The sequence below is a fragment of the Perognathus longimembris genome, chromosome 1 (assembly GCF_023159225.1).
Source record: "Perognathus longimembris pacificus isolate PPM17 chromosome 1, ASM2315922v1, whole genome shotgun sequence".
NCBI lineage: Eukaryota > Metazoa > Chordata > Mammalia > Rodentia > Heteromyidae > Perognathus > Perognathus longimembris.
This window is the reverse complement of record NC_063161.1, coordinates 156,123,648-156,150,237: the sequence shown is the minus strand read 5'-3', so window position 1 is coordinate 156,150,237 and position 26,590 is coordinate 156,123,648. Positions and strand designations below refer to the sequence as shown.

Here is a 26,590-nt window from a genome sequence, read left to right as displayed (position 1 = left end):
TCTCTCCCTCTCATTCTCTTTGAAAAGAATGACATAGCTGTGGATTTCAACGAAGCACACTAATAGGGCTGTTTTCTGTTTTTGCAGCTGTTTACATCTATGACTCAAATAGATTACTTTGGGCCACCACACCTTGCTGAGCTCCTTCTGGTACTGGGGCATCTTCTTCAGCATCTGAGACAGGTCCCGCATGGTGGTCTGTGGGGGAAGGAAAGCACACGGTGTTACTCCAATGGCCCTGACTCAGTGTGGCTTTGCAAGGCTGTGGGCACAGGACAGAACAGCGGCCACATTAGACTTCACAAGTGCAAAATGAATCTGTTAAGTATAAGATTATGCATTTAGATTTTCAGGCATCCGGCACAAAAAATTATTGATCCAAATGTCCTGGTTGTCTGCCAGATGGGGAATTAAACTCTGAAGTCTGATAATTAGGTTTGATTCCATTGGGTTTTTGTTTTGTTTTTTTAGCCAGTCCTGGGACTGGCTTGAAGTTAGGGCCTGGGTACTGTCCCTGAATTTCTCTCCCACTTAAGTCACAGATCTACTTTCAGCTTTTTCAGTAGTTAACTGGAGATAAGAGTTTCATAGGCTTTCCTGTCCAGGCTGGCTTTGAACTACAATTCTCAGATCTCAGCCTCAGGAGTAGCTAGGATTACAGGTATGAGTCACTGATGCCTGGGCCAAGTTTTAGTCCATGTTTATTGGATTAGAAACTCGTAGAGAGTATAGTTCTTGCTACCAATTCTCTACACTGCTTTTCCGTATGCTCTGCCCAAGCAGTCTTGGCATTGCCTACATTTCACCCAGCAGGAAGGCAGCTATGGGTAGTCAGGTAGAAAGGAGATTGGAGAGGGGTGAATCTTGACCTGCAGGATGGCTCTGTTTACTTACTAACTGTGTGACTCACCTAATTGCACCCATTTATCCAGGAAAATTTTACTGGATTGTTACTACATACCAGGTACTACCAGGTGCTGCAGATACTTACATGAAACACTGCAATAGAGTGGATTAGGACTTTTTGAAGGTACTCACTGGAAAGTGTGAGGGCCCACAGCACACAACACCCACCTGGCCAGCAAAGGGCTTAGCCAAGGAACTAAGAAAGGTAAGGAAGTGGGAACACAGAGAGAGGCAGGAGATAACTGGGCCTGGGAAAGCATGTCTGGTGGGTGGGGCTTTATCCTAAGGGGAGCTGGAAGATGATAAATAGTTTGAGCATATTTTATGAAGTCCTTATCCCTTAATTAAGACAGCAATGCACTTCTGACAGAAGAAGAAGCTGGAGCAAGGAAAGGCCCTGGTGAGTTGGGTTACAGATTCTAATTCCACTATGAGTTAAAAAAAATCCCAAGATTCTTCTGGCTTAAAATGAGCCATGATCTCAAACAGCAAATATTAATCCTCTGAGTAACAACAGGCAGTTCTGTATAAACATCAAATGGTGGCTATTCCAGATGTGAACTTTTATTTTTCACTAGTTTCGGGGCTAGGGGATCAAATGTAATGCTATACGAACATTCTATCACTTAGCTATATCCCCTAGATATGAATCTAAATAAGAAATCAAGACCAAGTGGCATTAAGTATAGAGAAAAACATCACTTTGCTAACTCCTTAGTCATATCCAGAGAGAAAGCAGGGTCTGGTTTTCAGGGTGTTTGGGTACTATTGTGCATTTACCTTCTCTCCAGTGTTCATCCTCTTGCTAGAAGAAAAATCCTTCAGAGACCTTGTGACTTCTCTGGAAAATGGAAGGAGGCAGTTAAGTCCAGAGCGGCAGCACGGGCTCTCGGCAGACTGCAGAAGGCACGTGCTAGCCTTCCCTTGGGACTCTGGGTCAACTTTTTGACAACTGAAGTATGTATTTAAAGTGATTTTCAAAGTGAAGAGAGATACTTTAAAAAATTAATATGCTAAACCACTAGCCTACAAAGTAAGGTGTATTAGATAATCCGAGGGGCAAAAAGGAAAGTATCAGAAAATCTGTTTATTTTCAGTCATCCTTTTCAAATGTCTGAACATTCATAATTCAACAACTATATTTAACATGTCTTTCTTCTCTCTCTCTCTCTTTTGTTGGTCATAGGGCTTGAGCCACAGCTCCACTTCTAGTTATCTGGTAATAAGACATAGGAATCTCATTGGGACTTTTCTGCCTAGGTTGTACTCCTCAGATCTCAGCCTCTTGAGTAGTTAGGATTACAGGCATTAGCCACCAGCACCCAGCTTTCTCTTCTCTTCTCTTCTCTTCTCTCTCCCTCCCTCCCTCCCTCTCTCTCTCTCTCTAGTGTGTGTGTGTGTGTGTGTGTGTGTGTGTGTTGGTACCAGGGTTTGAACTCAGGCCCTGGGCACTGTTCTTTAGCTTTTTTACTCAAGGCTGGTGCTCTAATACTTGAACCACAGCTCCACCTCCAGTTTTTGTTTTTGTGGTCATGTTGGCTTCAACTCAGCCTGGGCACTATCCCTGAGCTCTTTCGCTCAAGGCTAGTGCTCTACCACTTTGAGCCACAGATTCACTTCCAGTTTTCTGGTGGTTAATTGGGGATAAGAGTCTCATAAGAGTTTCCTGCCTGGGCTGGCTTTGAACAATGATCCTCAGATCTCAGCCTCCTGAGTAGCTAGGGTTACAGGCGTAAGTCGCCAGTGCCCAGTCATCATCCACCTCTAGTTTTTGCTGGTTAATTGGAGATAAGAGTCTCATGAACTTTGCTGCACAGGCTGGCTTTGAACTGTGATCCTCAGATCTCAGCCTCCTGGATAGATAGGCTTATCCAGCAGAATGTAACTTTCTGAAGAAACAGAACTGTTAGCTCCATTCAATGCTTAAATATTAGAAACATTCTGAGCATTTTCTGAAAGCAGCAAGCTCAGTATACAAGGTCAGCTCTTGCTCAGAAACTCCAGCAAAGCCAGCAGGAAGCTGGCATACTAGCTCTGCAGAAGAAAAAGTCCAAGTGCATGCAGTGGTGTCTGAATCTTTCTTTCAGTGGAAGGAATAGGCTTTAAATACTTAATGTTTATAAATCACAGTCCTAAGAGAGCTACCAATGTTTTCCAAGAATCCTAAAAGCAACTCTAATACACAATGGATTTTCTAACTTTGTGGACTGGATTAGCTCAAGCTCGGAGTATGAAAGGATTCCTTTGGTTAGCATGTTAGTGCTTTGCCAAAGCAACAAATTCACTCCCAACTGCGGTGTGTATATCACCCACAGTTAAGAGAAGCATCCGCCCCGTGTAAAGATGGAGGAAACGCTCTTACTGGGACACTTCTGCAATGTGCTTGTGGCGAAGTGTGATCCACAGGTCGTCGTCCTCATCCAGGAGTACCTCCTTCACCCGTGCTTCTCCAATGCCACTGGTCTCGTACCTAGAGGAGGTGGAATTGGGGTAGAGCTTCATGCTCACGGCATTCCCCAGACCCTCTTTGGTTTGTAATAACAGCAGCTCAGTCCTCAGCTGCCAGGTGATTAAAGGAATAGCTCCTAAGCAAGGATGATTATCTTATGTGCCAGTCAGGCCGGCCATGGCAGCATGGCTGCAATTCCCTGGTCAGAGGGAGACTCAGTATACTACTCAAAGCCAACAACTTGGGAGTTTTGCTTCCATTTTTTGCAGTTGGCTCATATGAACATTCCCCAAGTCACCTTGTCCAGGGCAGGAAATTGGGTTATGTGTGGGTTTAGAGTTACTTCGAGAGAGGCAAAGCTTTTATTTGTCCCTTCATGGGGAAGAGCACAGATACCATCCCCAAGTGTGTAGCTCCTAAATGGCTTTCAGCGGCTACCTATGACAGGATCTCTGTATTTGGCTACATGTGAAATCATGAATGGCTGGAAGAATCATTGGAGCCAGAAAGAAAGGAGCTGAGAGTCATATTTTTGGAACTTTCATTTTGAAAATGCTATCTTTATGAACAAGACTATAAAAGACCAATGCACTCTGAATTTATGAAAAGAAAAAGTGGAGGGAAGGGGTGACATTGTCCAAAAAGAAATGTACTCTTTACCTCGACATGTGCAACTGTAACCCCTCTCTGTATATCACCTTTATAATAACAATTAAAATTTTTATAAAGAAAAGAAGTGTTTGGAAACTGGGTTTCTGATCATAAACACCAAGAAAAAATACTTTTTATAATAAAGAAACCGATTCCATTGCAGAGAAAGTTCAGTAAGAAATTTTGGTTGATATAGTGTACTTTCTTCTTCTTTTTTTTTTTGGCCAGTCCAGGGGCTTGGACTCGGGGCCTGAGCACTGTCCCTGGCTTCTTTTTGCTCAAGGCTAGCACTCTGCCACTTGAGCCACAGCGCCACTTCTAGCCGTTTTCTGTATATGTGGTGCTGGGGAATTGAACCCAGGGCCTCATGTATATGAGGCAAGCACTCTTGCCACTAGGCCATATCCCCAGCCCCGATATAGTGTACTTTCATATTATAACCTATAACTAAGAAATTTTACTTCTGAATAAGGTACACCGTCACATATTCACACCTACATATACAATCTATGGACATATCCAAGCAGACTATGAACTTAGGTGATATGAACTTGAGCGCTAAGGATCTTCCTCAGAAAGGGCAACAAGTTCCTGCTTAGAAACACCATGTGCCTGCCTTTGGGGAACAGAAAAGCTTACAGGCTTGTCTGAGAGACTATAATGCACCTGTTTTTCCTTGTCTTAAAAGAGAGGTATTCTTGGTTTATTTACAAAGCTGTTATCACCCTGAAGTCTATAACATACTTACTTGTAAACGTCATTTTCAATGGGCAGCAGATCATAGCTCATAGCCTGAAAAGTCAATTCATGAAGCACAGGGGAGCTGGGGTCAAAGCCACGATCCAGAATGAGGAGCTGGGAGCGTGCCTTGTCTGGGCCCTGGAAGGAAACAGGGAGATGCTTGAAAGCCCACTAGGACAACTCTAGTTTCTCCAACTAGTGGAGTCCCTCTGGTAAAAGCAGCAAGAAGGAAGCTCTGAGGAGAGTCAACCAACTAAAACAACATGAGGTAGTATGTTAACTGTGTGACAAGAACACCAATAAGTCTCATGTTTCTACTTCATAGTGAAGGGCCCTTTGAACCAGATCCAAACTGTGGCTGGGGGCTGAAGTGAGCTTATCTATACAGAGGAGCACCAGGTTCTGTTACAATCACAATGAACAACATCTGGTATGCCAGGACTTTCAACCTCAAATCCAAGGTAATAGAACAGCTCTGTGTTTATTTTCTTTTTAAGGAGAAAAGGTGCTAGGGACTGGAGCTCACTCTACCACTGAGCCATGCCTCTGGCCCCTGGTTCTGTATGTTGATAGTAATGGTAATTACACCAATCTATGCATGTGTTAAAACTATAGAGAACAGTGTATACTCAAAGTAGATACAAAAACTAGTGAAATCTGAGTGAGGTCTGGAGATTGACCAATGTCAATTTTCTGTCTGATATTGTACTACCATGGCATTTCCTAGATGAGGGGCATTCTATGCTAAAACTAGGAAAGTCCTGGCAAACAGAAACAAGTTGGTCACCTTGGCTTCAGTAAACGTATCTGGATCACCCTACCCCATGGGTTTTGAGCATTTCGCAAAAGGGCAATATGCAGAAAAAGCTGTCCTGTTAGCAAGACCTGCACAGGCCCCCGAGACTGCTATATAAACTCTGGGGTCATGGCCCAGGACCAGACTTACCTCCCCCATTGTTGGGTCATCAGCTTTATAGGCGTCGAGCTTGTCCTGGATTAGCTGAGCCAGCAAGGCATTGTCCTTGTATTCCCTGATAAAGGAGGAGTGACTGAGGGTAAACTACCTGTGCACCCGAACCACACACAATGCACCAAGTGCCCCCAGCAAGAACGCAGGACAGTGCAGGGAGGTCAGGAGACACAGGGGCATTATCTGTGTGAGGAACCGAACCCAGGGCCCTATACATGCTAGACAAGCACTATGCCATATCCCTAACCATTGATTAATTATGATTTTTATCATAAGAATATATCTACAAGGTTAGGCATGGTAACACACTTAAGATTCTAGTACTAAAGAGGCAAACTGAGCTACAGAGCAATAGTCTCAAAAATAAATTACACACACACACACACACACACACACACACACACACACACATGGAAGCAGAAATAGTCTTCCCAAGCAACTTCAGATAAGCAAGCACACTTCACAGAGGGTGCTGACCCTTCCTCCTCTTCTCTTGATCAGGACACCTGAGCTGGGCCCACATCACCCTCACTCTCTCCAGTCCAGTTCCCTTGGCTTTCATGGATGGTAGCTGTAGCCCACCCCTTTGCCAACCTCAGCACCAAGCAGCTCAGTTCTCCACTAAGTTCCTACTCCTCAGTTTTAAAAAACCCCAAAACACCACAGCCTCTGTCCTTACCTTCTAGCAGGCTTTTGTTAGTGAGTGCCAAGAATGAGGGAAGTCAATGCGAACAGCATTTCTATGGCCCCAATTCCAGTCTCATGCAGCTTCCCTCTGAAACAATATCTCACTATTTAGCCCAGGCAGACCCTAAACTTGTAATATTCCTGCCTCAGCCTCTTGAGTACTGGGAGTAGAGGCGTATGCCATCACTAGGCCCTGTAAGTCTTGACCCTCTTGAGATGATTGCCAGAGGAAATAAAGCCAGAGAACAACTTGGAGACAGTGCAGACAAAGGGACATACAGATGCCTCTCACTGCAGACTGGTGTGCTGCCTTACCCCCGATACCGCACAGCTGGGTACTCCTTCAGGGTGGCACACAGGGTTGCGATCTGCTCTGCCAGACGCTCCAGGATAGGATTCTTCATCTGAGCCTTATGGGGACTGTAGAAACTTTGGAAAGAGTCAGCAGAGTCCAGGGAGTACACCTGAGCAGGAAAAAACACACACGGTGTGTGTTCAGGATGGTGAGTTGCTGGAGTTCTATGCTGGCAGGGCATCTACCGGCCAGGACTGCATTTATTGCAGTGCCAGGCACTGCACTAAACATTTTGGAACAGGTAGTGACCCAAACACTCCCATTCTCAAGAAATCTGAAATGTAGTAAGAGGAGGTTGACATTAAACAGAATGAAAAGTAAAATAATGTGGTTTTGACAACTTGATAAATGCATGGGAAAGTAAGAAGGCAGAGAAAGAATGTGGAAAAGAGGCTGGACAGGGAAGGCATGGAAATTTGAACATGGGCCTGAAGGTGAGGTGTTCAACTCCAGCCAGGGACCTCCACATGGAGGGACGAGTAGTGCCAAAGCCCTTGTCAGGTGTGTGGGCCTAGGGGGTCAGTGAGCAAGGAAAGGGGAAATTAGTGTAGGAGCTCACAGGCTAGCATGAGGTTGTTTTTTCCTTTTCAGAGCTCGGGACCTATACTTTAGCATTTTCTTTCAAGGTTAGCACTCTTATCATTTCAGCCACAGCTCCACTTCAGGCTTTTTGGTGGCTAACCGGAGGTAAGAATCTCATGGACTTTCCTCCCCATCTGGCTTCAAATCACAGATTTTCAGATTTCAAACTCCTTAGTAGCTAGGATTACAGGTGTGAGCAGCACAAGTTTGCTTTTAATAAACAAGGAACATTGGAAATTGTATCATTACTAGGTAAACAAAAGAGGTTTTTATAGGTTTAATAATACCTTATCCTCAGGGCTGAGAATATGGCCTAGTGGCAAGAGTGCTTGCCTCATATACATGAAGCCCTGGGTTCCATTCCCCAGCACCATATATAGAGAAAATGGCCAGAAGTGGCGCTGTGGCTCAAGTGGCAGAGTGTTAGCCTTGAGCAAAAAGAAGCCAGGGACAGTGCTCAGGCCCTGAGTCCAAGGCCCAGGACTGGCAAAATAATAATAATAATAATAATAATAATAATAATAATAATAATACCACCTTATCCTCAGCAAAGTATTTCTCATTTTTTGTTGTTGGTTGTGGGGCTTGAACTCAGGGCCTGGGTGCTGTCTCTGAGCTGTTTGCTCAAGGGTCGCACTCTGTCACTTTAAGTCATAGCTCTACTTCTGGTTTTTAGGTGGGTTAATTGGAAATACGAGTCATATGGACTTTTCCTGCCTGGGCTAACTCAGAACTGTGATCCTCAGATCTCAGCCTCCTGAGTAGTTAAAATTATAGGTGTGAAGGGCTGGGAATATGGCCTAGTGGTAAAGTGCTCGCCTTGTATACATGAAACCCTGGGTTTGATTTCTCAGTACCACATATATAGAAAAAAGCCAAAAGTGGCGCTGTGGCTCAAGAAGTAGCATGTTAGCCTTGAGCAAAAAGAAGCCAAGGACAGTGCTCAGGCCCTGAGTCCACGCCCCAGAACTGGCAACAAAAACAAAACAAATTAAAAGATTATAGGTGTGGGGCTGGGGACATGGCCTAGTGGCAAGAGTGCTTGCCTCATATACATGAGGCCCTGGGTTCGATTCCCCAGCACCACATATAGAGAAAACGGCCAGAAGTGGCGCTGTGGCTCAAGTGGCAGAGTGCTAGCCTTAAGCAAAAGGAAGCCAGGGACAGTGCTCAGGCCCTGAGTCCAAGGCCCAGGACTGGCCAAAAAAAAAAAAAAAGATTATAGGTGTGAACCATCAGTGCCAGGCTTTTTGTGTGCTAGTTCTGGGGCTTGAACTCAGGGTCAGGGCACTGTCCCTTAGCTTTTTCTGCTCAAGACTGACACTCTGCCAGCGGAGCCACAGCTTTACTTCCAGCTTTTGGTGGTTAATTGGAGATTTAAAAGTCTCATAGGCTTTTCTGCATGGGCTGGCTTTGAACTACAATCCTCAGATCTCAGCCTATTGAGTAGCTGGGGTTTACAGGCATGAGCCACTGGCACCTGGCTGATTATTCCTTTTTTTTTTTTTTTTGCCAGTCCTGGGCTTGGACTCGGCCTGAGCACTGTCCCTAGCTTCTTTTTGCTCAAGGCTAGCACTCTACCACTTGAGCCACTTCTGGCCATTTTCTAGGTATGTGGTGCTGGGAAATCGAACCCGGAGCTTCATGTATACAAGGCAAGCACTCCTGCCACTAGGCCATATTCCCAGCCCCTCATTATTCTTTTTGTGAATAGTTCTGGAGGTGTAAATCTTATTCTTGAACTACTGAGCTTACTATCGGTATTCTCTCTAGTTCACACTTCTGTATACAACCTTGATCTTTTTTTTTTTTAAGGTGATCATTTACAAAAGGTTATTTATGGCCATACCACCCTGAATGTGCCTGACCTCATCTAAAAAAAGGTTCATTACTTTCTTAAAAGTTCTGAAATATGCAATTGGATAAGCTAACACTAGGTTTTGTTCAGTTCGGGTAATGATGGAACTGACCTACTGGGGACAAACATGCCAATGTTCACACTTATCTTTTCCACCTCTCTTCTAACAATAGACCACTCTCTGGTTCTATAAGCCAATCTATAAAGATCTAGTATGCCACAGCCATTTTTTTCTTTTCACAAAATATATAAAAGTCTTGTTGTTTCTGGGTCCTTGTTTGCTATGAGAAGCAATTCTTAAAAATATTAAGATGAAAAATATTAAGATGAATTTAATATATTCCTTGCCAATCAGCTTCACCTTGACAGGTTTTAGGAACCTTGTTTTTGAACAAGGGGAGAGCTTTGCTGGCCATGGCCTTTGGTGCATGAAGTGTTAACAGCTAATGACGGAGGAGACCATCTGTTCTCATAGCACGTGATGAGCTGGGGCTATTGCCAATAAAAACAATGTCCTTGGAGCAGATGGGATGCTCTGAGCTCTTCCCTTCCTTTCCTTTCCATACTCTTTTAGGACTGGCTACTTGGGTCAGCTGAAAGGAGTGAACCCTGAGCAAGGATAAAATGCATGCAAGAAGAGGCACAATAAAAAGTGATTTAAAAAAAATTTAAGTGAGGGGAGAAAAAAAATCAGCAGTAGTGGGTAAACAAGATGCGGGCATTGGGCAGGTGGCACTAGAAAACCATTTCCATTAAATAAACACCCACATATAACATGTCATTTGGCAATTATCTTTATTACCGCCCAACACTCCACCCTCTCAGAGTCCTGATAGGGTAACTAGGGTGTAGATCATATACATAAGTACTCACTGCCTGCCCAGCCTCACCTGGGACTCATACGGGAGAAATGCAATGTTGATTTCTGTCAGCGTTTTGATGACTTTGGCAGCCCGCGATTTCACCAGCTCATTAAACAGGGCATCTGGGCAAGCTGCAAGAATGACAAAAGACACTTGAGTTTCCTGACTTGAGTTTACCTGCTGGTTCATTTAACAACTACACACTTATAGTGCATTCTTTATTTTTAAAGGGCACCTGGAAAGTTCATCCAATTTCTTTAGGGTATAAAAGGAAGGTAAAACCATTGCAGGACCTTTAACATGTATCACAGAGAACTGAACAGCAAGAGACTCAGATACTGAGAGCTACTAAAACTTTCTTCCAAGCAACTGAAGGAAAAACAACAAGTGATTAAGAGGGATTAAAAAAAATGAGCACCAAATATAGAACATGATAAATAAAGAAAAAAAAAGAAAATTAAACTCTCCATGGTGACTTGTTGGGGGATTTCCTTAGAAAAAGGAAAAGCTTGGAGAGGAAAGTGGGTAAAATCTGGTTTATATGCTCTGTCACTCATCTCTCATAGTTTTCCCACTAGAATCTATGTATAACTCACATAAAATAAGAAAACTGACCCCAGGGCAATGGTTCAGGTTCCAACACAAAGACTACTGGACTAAAAGCTTTATGTTGCAGCCCTGATGGAAAACATGCTATAGGTTACAGAGATATCTGGAAATCTCTACAATAAATTGACAAGGCTAGCATCAGAAAGATTCTGCTCAGCAGGAATCCCTTTGTCCTTGGAAGAGGTGCTTGGTGAGCAAATTTTCCACAGGAAGAACTGCACAATCTGGTAGGTTTGGATTTGTATATTTTTGTCTCATATGCAATTTATCTTCTGAAGAGAAAATGAAAGACCGGGACTATCATGTCAACAACCCATTTCCTCCCTTATTGACCTGACTTAGTCTGGGTCCCCCTCACCCTGCCTAGTGGGCCACTCACAGGTGTACTTACAGTCAGTGAAGAACACATGTGCAGCCCGATATTTAGCAGTTGGTGGGTCCTTGAAGTCACTGATGAGAGAGTGGACAGACTGTGGACAGAACAAAAGAGGGTACTACTACATCCATTCTAGAAGCAACTGGGACCAATCTCTGAACAGTTATTAAAACAAGCTGGTTTCAGGTTCTTTACACAAAACAGCAGGGAATTTCTAATGTATAATTCTAATATTCATGTTCTGAGCACTTAAAATTATAATTATTGTTAGCTGAGCATTAGTGGTTCATGCCTGTAATCCTAGCTACTCAAGAGGCTGAGATCTGAGGATTGTGTGGTTCCAAGCCAGCTCAACAGGAAAGGTGTAAGATTTCTTATCTTCAATTAACTACCAAAAGCCAGAAATGAAGCTCTGGGCTCAAGTGATAGAGTACTAGCCTTGAGCAAAAAAGCTCAAGGGGTCAGGGGCTGGACTCAAAACCCAAAGTTCAAGCCCCCAAGATTGGAAGAAAAAAAAAAAAAGATTGTTTTAAGTTTGGCTTATTCCAGAATGCATGTATCACTACAACTTGAGTGTCTGGATGGACAATGATGGAATCTCATTCTGTCAATTTAGTTGAAGCTACAGAAATTCACAAAAGTGAAAAAATTTTCAAAAGTGAAAAGAATGTAAAAATAAGAGGAGTGTGTGTGTGTGTGTGTGTGTGTGTGTGTGTGTGTGTGTGTGTGTGTGTTGGTCCTGGGGCTTGAACTCAGGGCCTGGGTGCTGTCCCTGAGCTTCTTTTGGTCAAGGCTAACACCCTACCACTTGAGCCACAGTGCCACATCTGGCTTTTTCTGAATTGTTTACTGGAGATAAGAGTCTCACGGACTTTTTTGCCCAGGCTGGTTTTAAACCTAGATCCTCAGATCTCAGTCTCCTGAGTAGCTAGGATTATAATCATGAGTCACCAGCCCTCAGATGGAATTTTTAAATATTGATAAGAGACCTAAGACAACCATCAGCCAAAACAAGGAGATGGATTTCATTTGGACACTGATTTGAGCCTTTCCCCCAAAACTATACAATAGGAAATAGAAACTGAATAGTCATTATATAACCCTGAAAACATAAACTACCAAAGCTGGCCCTAGATCACCTGCCTGAAAAGGGAATGCAAGGAGAAACTAGAATGACCAGGGCCAAAGGACATCTGCTCTGGCCTTCTGCATAACTGCTATGTTTCAAAAGGCTTAATACACTTACTTCTCACTGTACAAAGGCCCCTCACCCCACCCAATCTGTGGATTGCATGCTTAAACAGAGCAGTGTGTTAAATGCGTACTTAACCTAGAAATGTCAGCTGCTCTGTGCCCCAGAGATTCCCCAGCCGGGCATATCCAACCTCAACCCACGCTCAGCTGCAATGGGATTTACCTTCTCAGATGGAGTGATGAGATACACAGCCTCCAGGCTGGGGAGTGGCTCTCTGCGCTTGTTGATGTCTTCCACAACTAGACAACAGAATGGTCCACAATGAATAAGAAAACATGACTGAAGATTATAAAACAAGAACCAATCTAGATGAGCCACCTTCTGGCCCAGATAAACATGGGCAGTGAGAGCACTGTGAGAACCACTCACTTCTTAAGTTACCACCTCCCCTGGGAGTGAAGTCCACTGTCTCACTATATCTAAGATGGTAGAAAACCTGAAATCTTGCCATACAAGGCATATACCATTTCAGTTAAAGCAAATTCCTCCATCTGTTCTGAAAGGAAATGGGAAAGGCTACTTCATCCTGCTAAGAGTGGTACATTTGACTCATACTTCAACTTCTCACCTGCCCCAAATCATCTCAAACCCTTTAGAATCTCTTTGTTGGGTTTATTTATCAATGATAAGATAGTTATCATTTTTCTCTGCACATCAAAGACATTTCAACAGACCCTTTATATAGTAAATACTCCTCCTTCCAAAGGTTTCCTTATCAGCTACTTCACTTGGAAAGAACAGCTTCTGACATCCTCATCTCACTAGTCACCTAATATCGCTTAGGGTGGGCTACGGATGAGGCACAGCCTCTAGTACACATGTACATACACACACACACACACACACACACACACACACACACACCCTGTGGGTGCTGCTCCCCTGTGTAGGCATCACCTTAGAAGTATCTCTTGTAACATTTATAAAACTATCAGCCCAAGTAATGTTCAAATGATTCCTACAACCATCTATTTTACTAATGGTTAGAGTTTCAATTTCATAGCCTACTAATATTTCCCTCCAAAATGTTTTAGGGCTTTAACATAGGGTTGTGAACTGTTTAATTTTTCTAAGCCAGGAGAGTTTTTGAAAACTGTTCCTGAGGATAGAGAAGACTTGTGTGTGGAGAGGGAGCTAAATCCTCATCTACCACAGGGAGTCATTAGACAAGGTCTGATATCAATGAATCGAGGGGTAATAGTACAAACATTTATTTAATAGAATAATGACAAAATGGAAAACAAAACCCAGAAGAGCAAGGTGGCTGACTCCAGAGTGATGATCTCTGGAGGACGGGGAAGGAGTGGGACAGGGTGTTGCTATTCCTGTTACAAGCCTATTTGCTCCATTTGGCTTTTTCCTACCCTTGTATGTTGTATGTGCGTGTGCACACTTGAGTGTGTACAAGCGCACATGCAGATAGTGGAGCCTCACTGTGGTTTGAATGGCATCTGCCTGATCACTAATGGAAGTGAGTACTCTTCCTTTGGTAAGTGGCTTTCTTCCTTTACCAATTGTTCAGATCTTTCTGCTATTGAGTAGACTGCCTTTGTTTCTCTCTCTCTCTCGACTTAATCTTCCTCTGGCATTCCCTTCACGAACACTTAGGGAGCACATGGCACTGAATTTAGGTTTGAGAGGTCCTGGGGTGACCAGGTGCTTGGGTCTCCGTCAGGGGCTTACAATCTCACAGCACAGGTTGTTGGAAGTATCTAACGTCAAGTTAGAATGACTAGGAAGGAATAAATCGCATTACAAATGGAAGGCATGTATAACTCATAACTCGGATGGAGTACTGTGCTCACTTGTTATCCCCTCAGTCATGATGTCCGTCATCTTGCAGCAGGAAGAGAGCATCCTCATACTTAACTGGTCCACCACCAGCACCTGGAAGGAAAGGGAGCAACCCATGGGTTACACAGTGCCTGCCCTGATTCTCTAGTTATTTCATTGCATCTGGGTTTACAACAAGAGCATCAGAAATGCAGAATGTGGAAGACTCCATGTTTCCTATGAACTACAAGTCTGCTGAGATGCATGACCTACCCACCCCTACCTAACCTTCCAGGAGTTAGTGTTTTCTCACTGTCTTAAAAAAGCAGTTTTTCTGCCAGGTGTGGTGGTGCATGCCTGTACCAGGGAGATTTTTTTCAGGGCATAATAATGTGGCTTTTTGGAGGGTTTTGTGATTGTGACGGGGTCTTTCTATGTCGCCCAGGCTGGCCTGGAATGTGTGATCCACCTGCGTTAGGATTATAAGTGTTGTCACCATGACCAGCTTTTAGAGGGAGCAGTTTTAGAGGAGCAGTTCTAGGATTTGAGCTCAGGATCTTACACTTGTTTGCTAGGCAGGTGGTCTACCACTTAAACCATACCTTTAGCCCATTTTTCTTTCATTTAATTATTTTTCAAATATGGGGTCTCTCATTTTTGCCTGGATCATGTTCTTCCTAGCTATGCTTCCCATATAGTTGGAATGACAGGTGCATGCCACCACAGTTTATTGTGTTGGGATCTCACTAACTTTTTGCCTGAGTTGTCCCTGAACAGTGATCGCCAGAACTCTGCCTCCCAAGTAGCTGGGATTATAGGTATGAACCACCATGCCCAGCAGATAGCATGTTCTTTTTTTTATTTTTTGCCAGTCCTAGGACTTGAACTCCAAGCCTGGGCTCTGTCCCTAAGCTTCTCTGTGCTCAAAGGTAGCACTCTACCACTTGAGCCACAACACCACTTCTGGCTTTTTCTGTTTATGTGGTACTGAGGAATGGAACCCAGGGGTTCATGCATGCTAGACAAGCACTTTACCACTAAGCCACGTTCTCAGCCTGATAATGCGTTCTTAAGGGAGAAAAAAAAATACTAGTATCCACTCCTATGGCACCTGAGGCTTCATGTGGATGTCATCTGGAGTCTTAACTTCCTCAGAACATACATTCCAGAACAAAGACATTTTAGTCCTAGCCTAAAGCTTCACATCTGCACCATTCAGCCCACAGTAGAGAGAAGCCTAGACTTAAAACAAGGCTCTTTTCCTTCTTGCTTGATATAAACGAAGGAGGCAATGGGAACTAGATACATCAGCTCAGGTGATCTGGACCAGAAAACTTTCTGCTGTAGTACAAGTGCCAAATAGTTTCATTTATGAGGCAGCTTCTTGGAGAATAGTTTAAAGTTCCCATGTCTACAAATCCATTACTGAGGCTCATGCCTGCAACCCTCGATACTCAGGAGGCTGAGATCTGAGGATCATGGTTCAAAACCAGCCTGGGCAGGAAAGTCTGTGAGATTCTTAACGCTAATTACTACAAAAAGCCAGAAGTAGAGCTGTGACTCAAGGGAAAGGTACAAAGAGTTCCCACCAGATAACCTTCTCTCCTGCCAGGTGAAGACAAATGTGATGGCTAAAACAGAATTTTACCAATCTAGAGTGAGTTTCCAAAATCTTCTTGTACCCATGAGCCGTGTTCCTCCTAGGCCCAGCACTGTGACATGTATGGGCTCCCAACTGGGAGAAAACTTGAAGGCAAGAATGACTATTAGTCCAACATTCGTGGCTCACACCTGTATGCCTAGCTTCTGAGGAGTCTGAGATTTGAGGATCATGGAAGTTCATGAGATTCTTATCTCTGACTAACCACCAAAAGGCCAGAAGTGGAACTGTAGGTCAAGTGGTAAAAGTGCCAGCGTTGAGTGAAAAAGCCAAGAATGAGAGGCCTTGTATGCCTTCCTGGCCAGCACGGCACCTAGCTCCAGGCAACCGGGTGATCCTTAAACCATTGACAACATGCATGAAAGACAGGGGCCACTCCTGTGTCAGTCACTTTAGGCCATTATTCATCTGCTCAGCTTTAATATTTGCTTCATGGTATGTCTGTGATGGTTTTCAGCACTGTTCTCAAAGACGCATGAATAAACAAGCTGCTTCTCTTGTTCTACACAGTTATAGCTAGATGGGGAGAGACCAGATGGAGGCTTTAAACTGTGGAGGCTTCCTGACAATGCTTTGTGGCCAGGAAAGGAGTTAAAAGAGTCTCTTCTTCTCCCATAGCAAGCAGAACAACTGTTCCTTCTGCTTTATCTAGTAGTTTCAAAGTGAGATTTCTTTTTTCTTTTTGGGTTTGAACTCAGTCTCATGCTTGCTAGGCAGGTGCTCTATCAATTGAGCCATGCTCCTAACCCTCAAGATTCTTAGATTAATAAAAAAAAAAAAAAGTCCCACGGCTGACTGCTCTACCAGTTGATCTTTATGACTTACCTTCCATTCCCCCTTCTTCTTGACCTTCTTTATCACATCATGCATGATTTCTAAAGGACGAGAAAAGGTGAGAGAGAGAAAGAGAGAGAGAATTTACTGTCATTTTAAGACTTCCACACCTACCTTTTACACCATGCCATTTCTCCTTAGGCCTTGCTCTCTTGAGTTGTGCAATTCAACCAATATGTTGACTGAGCCTTAGTAACCCACCACAGAGACAGTTATCCTTAATTCAAAGGGTCAATCCTTAATTCAGTAGTTCACAAATTTTAGTCTCAGAACCTTTTTCTTTTATGGTACTGGACTGCTTCATACTCTTAAAAATGGAGGACCCCAGGGGCTGGGAATATGGCCTAGTGGCAAGAATGCTTGCCTCATAAAAATTGAGGACCCCAGAAAGTATCTGTTTATGTAGATATACATCCTATTGGCATTTGCTATATTAATAAGTAAACTGAGTCAATCAAAGTATGGTTTAGGCATACCAGCACTGGAGAGGCTAAGGCAGGAGTGTCATGCATTCAAAGCAAGATTGGGCTTCTTAGCATGACTATTTCAAAAACAAAAAAAAAAGCAAAGAGTTAGCCTGAAAAAGTGTTGAGGGTCAAAGGCACTGTATAAGTGGTAGAGTGACTGCCTAACAAACATGAGACCTTGACTTTAAACTCTAGAACTGCCAAAGAAAAATTTAAAAATATGTATTGATTCACTTAAGAATAAGCCCACTGTGTGTCAATATAAGTTGCACTTTAATGAAAAAGCTTTATTTTCCACACTAACAAACCCAAGGGACACTACTGGCAGGATTATACTTTATTTATTTATTTTTTGCCAGTCCTGGAGCTTGAACTCAGGGTTCTGGGCATGGTCCCTGAGCTTCTTTTGCTCTAGCACTCTTATCACTTGAACCACAGCACCACTTCTGGCTTTTTCTGTTTATGTGGTACCTTGGAATCCATCTAGGGTTTCATGCATGCTAGGAAAGCACTTTGCGACTAAGCCACATTCCCAGCCAGGGTTATACATTTTTGCAACCCTTCTTAATGTCTGGTTTTACAGAAAACAACTGGATCTGCTATCTGCTTCTGCAGCCAGTCTGGCACACAATGTGAGGCATCTGGAAACTCTGCTAATTGGGAACAGCATGAAAATGAAAAGGGCAAAAAACACCTTAGACTTCATGTGAAGATAACTGTGACCTCATGAACCCCTTGAAGAGTCCTGGATTTGAGAGCTATTGCGAAGTTGAGTACATGAAGGGCTGTGACAACAGTTCAGGCCATATGAGCCCCAGTCAAGCTCCAGAAACAGATGTGAGGATCTGTGAGGTCTTCCCAAGCAGGGATACATCTGTTGACACTCTTGTCCCTAAGACACCATTTTGTAAGCCTGGTTTCAACACCACAAGCACACACGTGTCTAACCAGCCTTGGGGGCTCCATAGGGCTCCTCTGCAAGTCCAAGTCACACACAACCCTGGAGTGACCCAGACACTAACAGTTGTCATCGGCAAGTGTGTTTCAAACATTTAAGTCACTCTCAGTTATGATGGTTTTGAACTCAGCTTTTGAGTATTTTCAATAATTTGATACATCATAAACAACTCAAGTTTTTAGGAACATTTTTCCTAGAAAGAAACCTCATTAGCTCACCACCGAAAGTTGAAAACATAGATAATTGTATTTTTTTGTTTGGTTTTGTTTTTTTGCCAGTCCTGGGGCTTGAACTCAGGGCCTGAGCACTGTCCCTGGCTTCTTTTTGCTCAAGGCTAGCACTCTGCCACTTGAGCCACAGTGCTACTTCCAGCCTTTTCTATATATGTGGTGCTGAGGAATCGAACCCAGGGCTCTATGTATACGAGACAAGCACTTTACCACTAGGACATATTCCCAGCCCCAGATTTTTTTATTATATTTTTATATTATATTTTTAAAGAAGAAAAAAACAAAAACAAGCCGGGCGCTGGTGGCTCATGCCTGTAATCCTAGCTACTCAGGAGGAGGCTGAGATCTGAGGATCATCATTCAAAGCCAGCCCAGGCAGGAAAGTCCGTAAGACTCATCTACATTTACACAGTTAAGATCGTGGTTTTTTTTTTTTTTTTGGCCAGTCCTGGGGCTTGGACTCAGGGCCTGAGCACTGTCCCTGACTTCTTTTTTTTTTTTTTTGCTCAAGGCTAGCATTCTGCCACTTGAGCCACAGCACCACTTCTGGCCATTTTCTGTATATGTGGTGCTGGGCAACTGAACCCAGGGCCTCATGTATATGAGGCAAGCACTCTTGCCACTAGGCCATCTCCCCAGCCCCAAGATCGTGTTTTATACATAATTTTATATTATGCTTTTTTCAATTATCATACTCATTTCCCCTAATAAAAATACTTTCTGGGAATTTTTTTGCTTGTGTGGTACTAAGGTTTGAACTCAGGGCCTACATTTGCTAGGTAAGTACTTTATCTGTTGGGCCCCAGTCTTCTAGGATTTTCAATGCCAGTGTAACAGTCCATAGCTTAGTCAGGAATATTTCTAAAAGTCTTGTATATTATTTCTATGTCTCAGTGTGGTGAGAAACAGATTACTTTAGCCACTTTAGTAGTGGCTAAAGTAAATCAGGTTACTTCTGTCCAATGGGATACTATGTTCCCTTGGGAAATAACGGCATGGGAAAATACATATTCGTGCATTCACTCTTCCATTGGTTTGCCAGTTACTGTACCAAGCACCAGGAGGAACTGCATGGTGTCTGTTCAGTTCTTGGAGGCTTACACTCTCAGGAAGGGAGCAGCCACAGCTTCTCCTAAGTACTCTAAAGAAAATAAATAAGGTGCTATGGTAGGAAAACAAAAACAGGTTGTAAGCAGCTCTATAAACAAGGGACCAAGGAAGTTGGACCTGACCAGAGGAAGGCAGCCAAAAGCAAGGCAAAGGAGAGAGGAACAAACACAACAGCCCAAGTGGAAAAAAGGAAAAATGACTTGACAGTTTCTTGGACCTGAAGAAGGTACCGGCTGAGGATGAAGGCCAGATCATATGCCTGTGGTCCTAAGAAGGAGAACAGTTTTATCTGAAGGGCACTGGAAAGCTACTGAAGGTAGGGAGGTCATTTGATGTACTGTAGAAATAAGAACAGAAAGTCAGGAAGCCTTTGTGACAGTCCAAGCATGGCAGGTGGCAGTGGATGGGTTTGGAGATAAGTGTGTGTGCAGGTTATGGCTTAGATGAAATGAATCAGAGAGGAAAAGACAAGTAGCATGAACAACCCATAGATTGGGGTTTGAACAAAGAAAGTAATCTTGAGATGCATGGATAGACCTAGAGGGAAAGAACACCAGGCGTCCTGTTTGCCTGGTGCGAGGCTGGGATGGCTGAGAGACTTCAAGGGGTGGTGGTAGTTAGTTAGGAGGTAACACTGGAGCTTGGAAGAATGATTTCAGCTGCAGTTATACACTGGGGAGCTTTCATAAGATAGAAATAGAAGACAAGGTTGCAGATAATTCATAGCTCTGACAGGATCATTAAGGAAAGGATAGAAACATGGTCTTTGCTGACCTTGGGAAACCTTTCGGTAAACTAATAAGGATGGAGACAGACTAAAGGGCAAAAGGAGAAACATTTGCTAAGGCAGCCAAAAAAGATCACAAACTAACAGGATAGACAGAGATATGAAAGCAAGGAGAAGTTTTTTTTCAAAGATGTGAGAAATTAGCACCTTATTTATGATATTGACAAGAACCAAAACATGGGATACAGGAAACGGGATGGATAATTGAAAGATTGAGCTTCCTCTCCCAAGAAGAAGGAGTTGGGCCTGAGACAGAGAGAACCTGACCTGGGTACCTTCATATACTGATGGGCTCAGAGATAGCGGCAGTGTGAGGGGTTTCCTTGAAGAAAAAGTCACTCACTAAGCAGGGATTGTTTACAGGAGATGTGAAGAAAGAAGGTGTCGCATATCTTCCCAGAGATTAGGAAAGTAAATCTGCTGCATTTTAGGCATTTCTGGATCCTTCCAAGAGCTAATTTGACGTTCATGACCATGATTTAAAGTGAAACAAAGCAGCCTAATTGTGTAGCTTTCCCCCCAACAATGATCAGCTACCCAGATGCAGAAAAACAGCTGGTGTCCACCAAGGTTACAGTTTTCTCAGGAAAAGTACAATAGAAGAAAGTGTTCAAAATATATAGCTGCAGAGGGGGAAGAATGCCACGATTGTGGGTTGTTGTTTTTTAAGTGTACATGTATAGGAAAATTAGAAAAACTTATATCCAAATGTTATTTTTCTGATTAATGCTTAACTGCTAATTTGTGTTTTCTAGTGTTGTCCCAGGCTTTTGGTGCAGAAGAAATGCTCTAGGATAATGTGTCAGTGAACATCACTGCCCAGTGCATTTCTTGGCACAAATAATTCTGTCAGGAAATCTTTCTGAGCTTAGAGCGACAAGGTAAAAGCATCAATGTTCAGGGCTTTTGATAAATCTGTTGAATTATTTTCCAAAAGCACAACTCAAAAGGGTGACATTGTTTGAAAAGAAATGTATTTTTTTGTTTTTGTTTTTTTCTGGTCCTAGGTGTTAAACTCAGGGCGTGGGCGATTTTCCTGAGCTCTTTTGCTCAAGGTTATCACTCTACCACTTTGAGCCATAGCTCCACTTCCAGTTTTCTAATGGTTAATTAGGGATAGTAGTCTCACAGACTTTTCTGCCTCACTGGCTTGGAACCATGATCCTCATAGCTCAGCCTCCTGAGTAGCTAGGATCTTATAGGTGTGAGCCACCAGTGCCTGGCAGAAATGTATTCTTTACCTGGCTTATGTAACTGTAACTCCTTTGTATACTACCTTTATAATAACAATTTTTAAAAACTTTAAAAAATACATAACTCGGGGCTGGGGATATAGCCTAGCGGCAAGAGTGCCTGCCTCGGATACACGAGGCCCTAGGTTCGATTCCCCAGCACCACATATACAGAAAAACGGCCAGAAGCGGCGCTGTGGCTCAAGTGGCAGAGTGCTAGCCTTGAGCGGGAAGAAGCCAGGGACAGTGCTCAGGCCCTGAGTCCAAGGCCCAGGACTGGCAAAAAAAAACAAACAAAAAAACATAACTCACATTCTCACCAGTATTGAATGACTACAAATTTACATATAAACGGATAAAGTAATATCTCACTAAGGTTTTTATTTTAATCTTTGTTATTATGGTAACAGAAAAAATGAATTTCTACCTTTATTATGTTGTTGCCATTGTTTTCTGGATGGTAGGGGTGGAAGACAGGTCTGCTTGTAAGCTACACAAGTTCTCTGCCACTGACATACTCTCAGGCTTCTCTATCTTTATTTGAATGTATCATATTACTAAGGATGCACATTTTTTTCTACTAAAATTGTCTGTCTGTCTGTCTGTCTGTGTGTCTAATCTAGTCTGCAGTGCTGGGATCAATCCCAGCACCTTGTACATGCTAGGCAAACATTCTACCATTGAGCTACATCCCAAGATATACCCAACCCAAAATTCACTTAAATGCACTAAAAAATACTTTTCTCAAGACATCTTTTGATTGGAAAGTGCAAAGATATAACCAGAAAATTCAAACCAAGTGCTAAAAGACACATAAATAACTGCTGCAGCTGCAACCCTTCCTACAAAGTTATTTTTTTCCAAAACTCTCACAGCATATATTTTTGTCCTGGGTATTAATAACAGCCAATTCTAACCCTGCCCTACATTTTGTAATCCAACACCAAAAAGGAAATAAGGATTAGAGCCCATTTAAGCATTAGGAATCAAGTAGCCTGGGCTACTTTCTCGTATATAATCCCTGAGTCTCACATGCCCTCTTCTATGAAGATTCTCTTTATATGAAAAAGAGACAAGAGACCTCTGAGGCTGGTCCAACTAGGAGGCCTAGTTTCTGTGTTCCAAACTATGTACATTTATTTACAGCCAAACTGTTAGAGCTGAATACCTATAATTCTAGCTACTTAGGAGAGGCAGAGATCTGAGGAGTGCGGTTCAAAGCCAGCCTAAGTCAGGAAAGTCGAAGACTTTTATCTCCAAATAACCACCAAAAAACCGGAAAGTGGAGCCATGGTGCTGTGGTAGAGTACTAGCCTTAATAAAAAAGATAGCACCCATGCCCTGAATTCAGCCCTAAGACAGGTACCACAAAAAAAAAAAAAGTCCTGAAGATAGCCATATATGCTGGTAGCTCATATGCTAATCCTACCTACTTAGGAAACTGAGATCTGAAGATTGCAGTTCCAAGCTAGCCCAACAGAAAAGTGTGAGACTTCTATAATAAGAGATGTGGTAGTTATTATTTAACCACCAAAAAGCCAGAAGTAGAGCTGTGGCTCAAGTGGTAGAGAGCCAGTCTTGAGCAAAAAAGCTAAGGGACAGCACCCAAGCCCTCGTTCAAGGCTCAGTACTATAATTATTATTTTTTTAAATGTAGCTACAAGCATTTGCTAGCTGTGTGACCTAGGTAAGTTCTATTCTATTCTATGCTATTCTATTCACTGGATCAAGCCCACGGCCACAAATACTCTAGATAGGTGTTCTACCACTGAGCTGTATTTCTAGCTCTCGACAAATTTATAATATTTTAAACTTCTGGTTTCTCATCTGAAAAATTACAATTTTATACTCTAACGGTCTGTTGTAAAGACAAGTGAAGTTTTAAAAACAAAAGGCACTAGCTATGATGACACTATTTGGTTGCTTGTAGGACTTGAACTCAGGCCCTGGGGACTGTTCTTTTGCTCAAGGCTAGCACTGTACCTTTCTGAGCCACAGCGCCTCTTTTGACTTTCTGGTGGCTAAGTAGAGATAAGAGTCTCACAGACTTTCTTGCGTGGGCTGCCTTTGAACCTTGATCCTCAGATCTCAGCCTCCTGAGTAGTTAGGATTACAGTCAAGAGCCACCAGTATCCAGCATGCCTTTTTTTTTTTTTTTTTTTTGCCAGTCCTGGGGCTTGAAATCAGGGCCTGGCTTCTTTTTGCTCAAGGGTAGCCCTCTACCACTTGAGCCATAGTGCTACTTCGTTTTTTCTGTTAATATGGTGCTGAGGAATCGAACCAAGGGCTTTATGCATGCTAGGCAAGCACTGTACCATTACGCCACATTCCCATGCTCTTTATTATAATGTAAAGATCCTCTTTTTAAAAGGAATATGCAGGGTGCTGGTGGCTCACGCTTCACAACTGTAATCTTAGTTACATAGGAGGCTGAAAGCTAAGGATCAAAGTTCAATGCTAGCCCAGCAGGAAAGTCTAGGTAAGAGACTCTTCAATTAATCACCCAAAAAAACCTTAAAGTTGATGGGTGGTTCAAGTGGTAGAATACCAGCCTTGAGGAGAAAAAGCAAAGCAACAGCCCAAGACCTTGAGTTCAAGTCCCAGTACTGACATAAAAAAAAAAAGACAGACTTTCTCAAAGACACAAATGCAAAAAAGAAAACTCAATAACCAGATTCTAGGAAGTCATCTCCAGTGTTCACCAGTTCACAACCTAGGTTGTCATTCTGACCTGAAGTGACAAAGCTTGCCAGCTTGCATGCTTCTGCTCCTTTCCTGACAGCACTTCAGACATTTTGAAGACATCACCCAACCCCTGACTTCTCATGCTGAGAAGAGGCTCTTTGTCAGGCAGCTTCACCTTTGCTGGAGTAAGATAATGTCCAATAAATAAGAGGGAAGCAGACCACTTGATAAGCTTCTGAATACTCTCCAGACCTGTTCCGGGAGTCCAGAGTTGGAAGGAAATTATTCTCCAATGATCACTTACAATCTGTATACACCCTTCATTTGTGTAAGCCATATTCCAACTGGATTTTCAGTAATAGAAATTCAGTATATAATGTATTAAACATAGTTGTGGTTCTAATCTCATCTGTTAAAATGTATCTGAAGTTGGATTTTAAAAAAGTAATACAAGGGCTGGGGATATAGCCTAGTGGCAAGAATGCCTGCCTCGTATACACGAGGCCCTAGGTTCGATTCCCCAGCACCGCATATACAGAAAACGGCCAGAAGCGGCGCTGTGGCTCAAGTGGCAGAGTGCTAGCCTTGAGCAGGAAGAAGCCAGGGACAGTGCTCAGGCCCTGAGTCCAAGGCCCAGGACTGGCAAAAAAAAAAAAAAAAAAAAAAAAAGTAATACAACACATCAGGTGCTGGGGGGCTCATGCCTATAATCTTAGGTACTCAGAAGGCTGAGATCTGCGGATTGCGGCTCAAACCAGTATCTAGGCCTTGAGCTCAAGCTCTACAACAACAACAAAAAAATAAAATAAAATAAAAAATAAAACCAGACCTGTTCCTTAGAAACGCCTACGCATACATAAATCGTGGGTAATCCAATTATAAACCACTTTAAGTTTACCCATCTGTAAAATAAGAATGACACATGACTTATAAGGCTACTGTGAGGATTAAGTAAGCTAATGGGTATAAAACACAACAGTGCTTTAAGACTGTTGGCTGTGTTAGCATCGTTATTATCATTTTAAATAAATGATATTTTGACCTCCCAACAATGAAAGGAGCTAGAGATTTGCAATGATTTTTTTTTTCTTTACTGTTTCTCTATGGAGCTTATATAGCTCCTGCTTTGTATGTAGCAGCTCTGTATAGAATTTTCTTTTCATCCATTCAACAATATTAATTCAATACCTGCTGCATGCAGGATATTCTTGTAGGGACTGGGAAAGCCCAAGGTGAACAAGCTAAACAGAAGGGCTGCTCTTAAGATACATATACTCTGGTGTAAAGGGAGAGATAGCCAGTAAACAGACAAATAATCCAGGTCACTTCAGTGAGTGATACTTAAAAAGTTTAATGAAGCCAGGCGCCTATGGCTCACGCCTGTCATCCTAACTACTCAGGAGGCTGAGATCTGAAGATCTCGGTTCTAAATCAGCCCAGGCAGGAAAGTCTGTGAGACTCTTATCTCCAATAAACTACTCAAAAAAGCTGGAAGTGGTGCTGTGGCTCAAGTGGTAGTGGGCTCACCTTGAGCAAAAGAAGCTTGGGGACAGTGCCCAGGCCCAGAGTTCAAGACCAGAGTTCATTAAATTCTACTTAATGAAGTAGAGTTTGGGAGAAAAGTCCTCTGGGGAGGTGACAAGGAGGAACCAACCTTTGAGGATTGAGGAAAATTCCAGGTATAGGAAGGGCAGATGCAAGGTCCTTGAATCAGGAGCAAAGATGTGAAACAGAAAGAAGGCAAGTCTGGTGACAGTGAGTTCTCTCCCCACAGGAGACTGGTTTAGGCTGCACTCCAAGAAGTGGCCCTGGCATTTCCCAGGTCTCTAAAGCAGCAGTACTCACTGAGCACTTCCATAGGTCTCCTGAACAAGTCTCACTTCCTAAACACTAAGACTCCTTCAGTCATCTTCAAACATGACAGCTCCGTTCCCTTTGTGCACCCTCCCCCCAGCCCATCTCTGGCAGCTAACACGATGACTTGGCAAAGGCCTGCAGGATGAATGAACCCTCTTGGTGTAGCTGAGCAGAGCTTTCAAGAATGACAGGAGCAAGCTATTGATGGTGGGCCTCACAGCTGAGGAAGATAATTTGAGTCAGATGTTCACCACCACCACACACCAGTCCCATAGGACTAAGAAGCCCCAGATCAAAAGAGGTCTTGAAAAGAGGTCTCAGAGGCCTTCTTACAAGAGCTGCTGGTGAGGGAGACCTATTTATTCTTGAGGAATAAGACAGGTGGGTAGACAGTGGCTACATGGGCCAGTATAAATTTGCAAACTGGATGGGATTATGAAAAATAATTCCCTTAATGCTGCTCATCTAAATTCAGTTAGGAACTGAGTGTGACATTGTGTAAGTATATAGATAAATAAAAATGCTCAGAAAAAAACTTTCTTTACCTTATGATAATTTGGTGCTTGAAAAAATTTTGGTTTTTTTGGGCGGATAGGGTGTTGGTGCTGAGGCCTCAGGAATGCTAAATATACACTCTACAAGTGAGCTACATTTCTAGTCCCTATTTACTAATGTCTTAAACCAGTGTCTAATTA

General features: G+C 42.9%; 1 protein-coding gene across 2 annotated transcripts in view; it reads right to left on the bottom strand.

Annotated features, from left to right (window-relative positions):
* Stxbp1 (syntaxin binding protein 1) overlaps positions 1-26,590 on the bottom strand; it is a 71,021-nt gene that overhangs the window by 17,208 nt on the left and 27,223 nt on the right. For both annotated transcript variants that reach the window (XM_048343322.1, XM_048343330.1), the window contains exons 3-13: positions 16,561-16,610; positions 14,108-14,189; positions 12,465-12,541; positions 11,063-11,141; positions 10,090-10,193; positions 6,720-6,868; positions 5,694-5,778; positions 4,755-4,885; positions 3,269-3,376; positions 1,687-1,747; positions 133-198 (exon numbers count right to left, since the gene is read on the bottom strand). In XM_048343322.1, the coding sequence (XP_048199279.1) occupies positions 133-198; positions 1,687-1,747; positions 3,269-3,376; positions 4,755-4,885; positions 5,694-5,778; positions 6,720-6,868; positions 10,090-10,193; positions 11,063-11,141; positions 12,465-12,541; positions 14,108-14,189; positions 16,561-16,610 (992 nt within the window). The remainder of the gene's footprint in view (positions 1-132; positions 199-1,686; positions 1,748-3,268; positions 3,377-4,754; positions 4,886-5,693; positions 5,779-6,719; positions 6,869-10,089; positions 10,194-11,062; positions 11,142-12,464; positions 12,542-14,107; positions 14,190-16,560; positions 16,611-26,590) is intronic.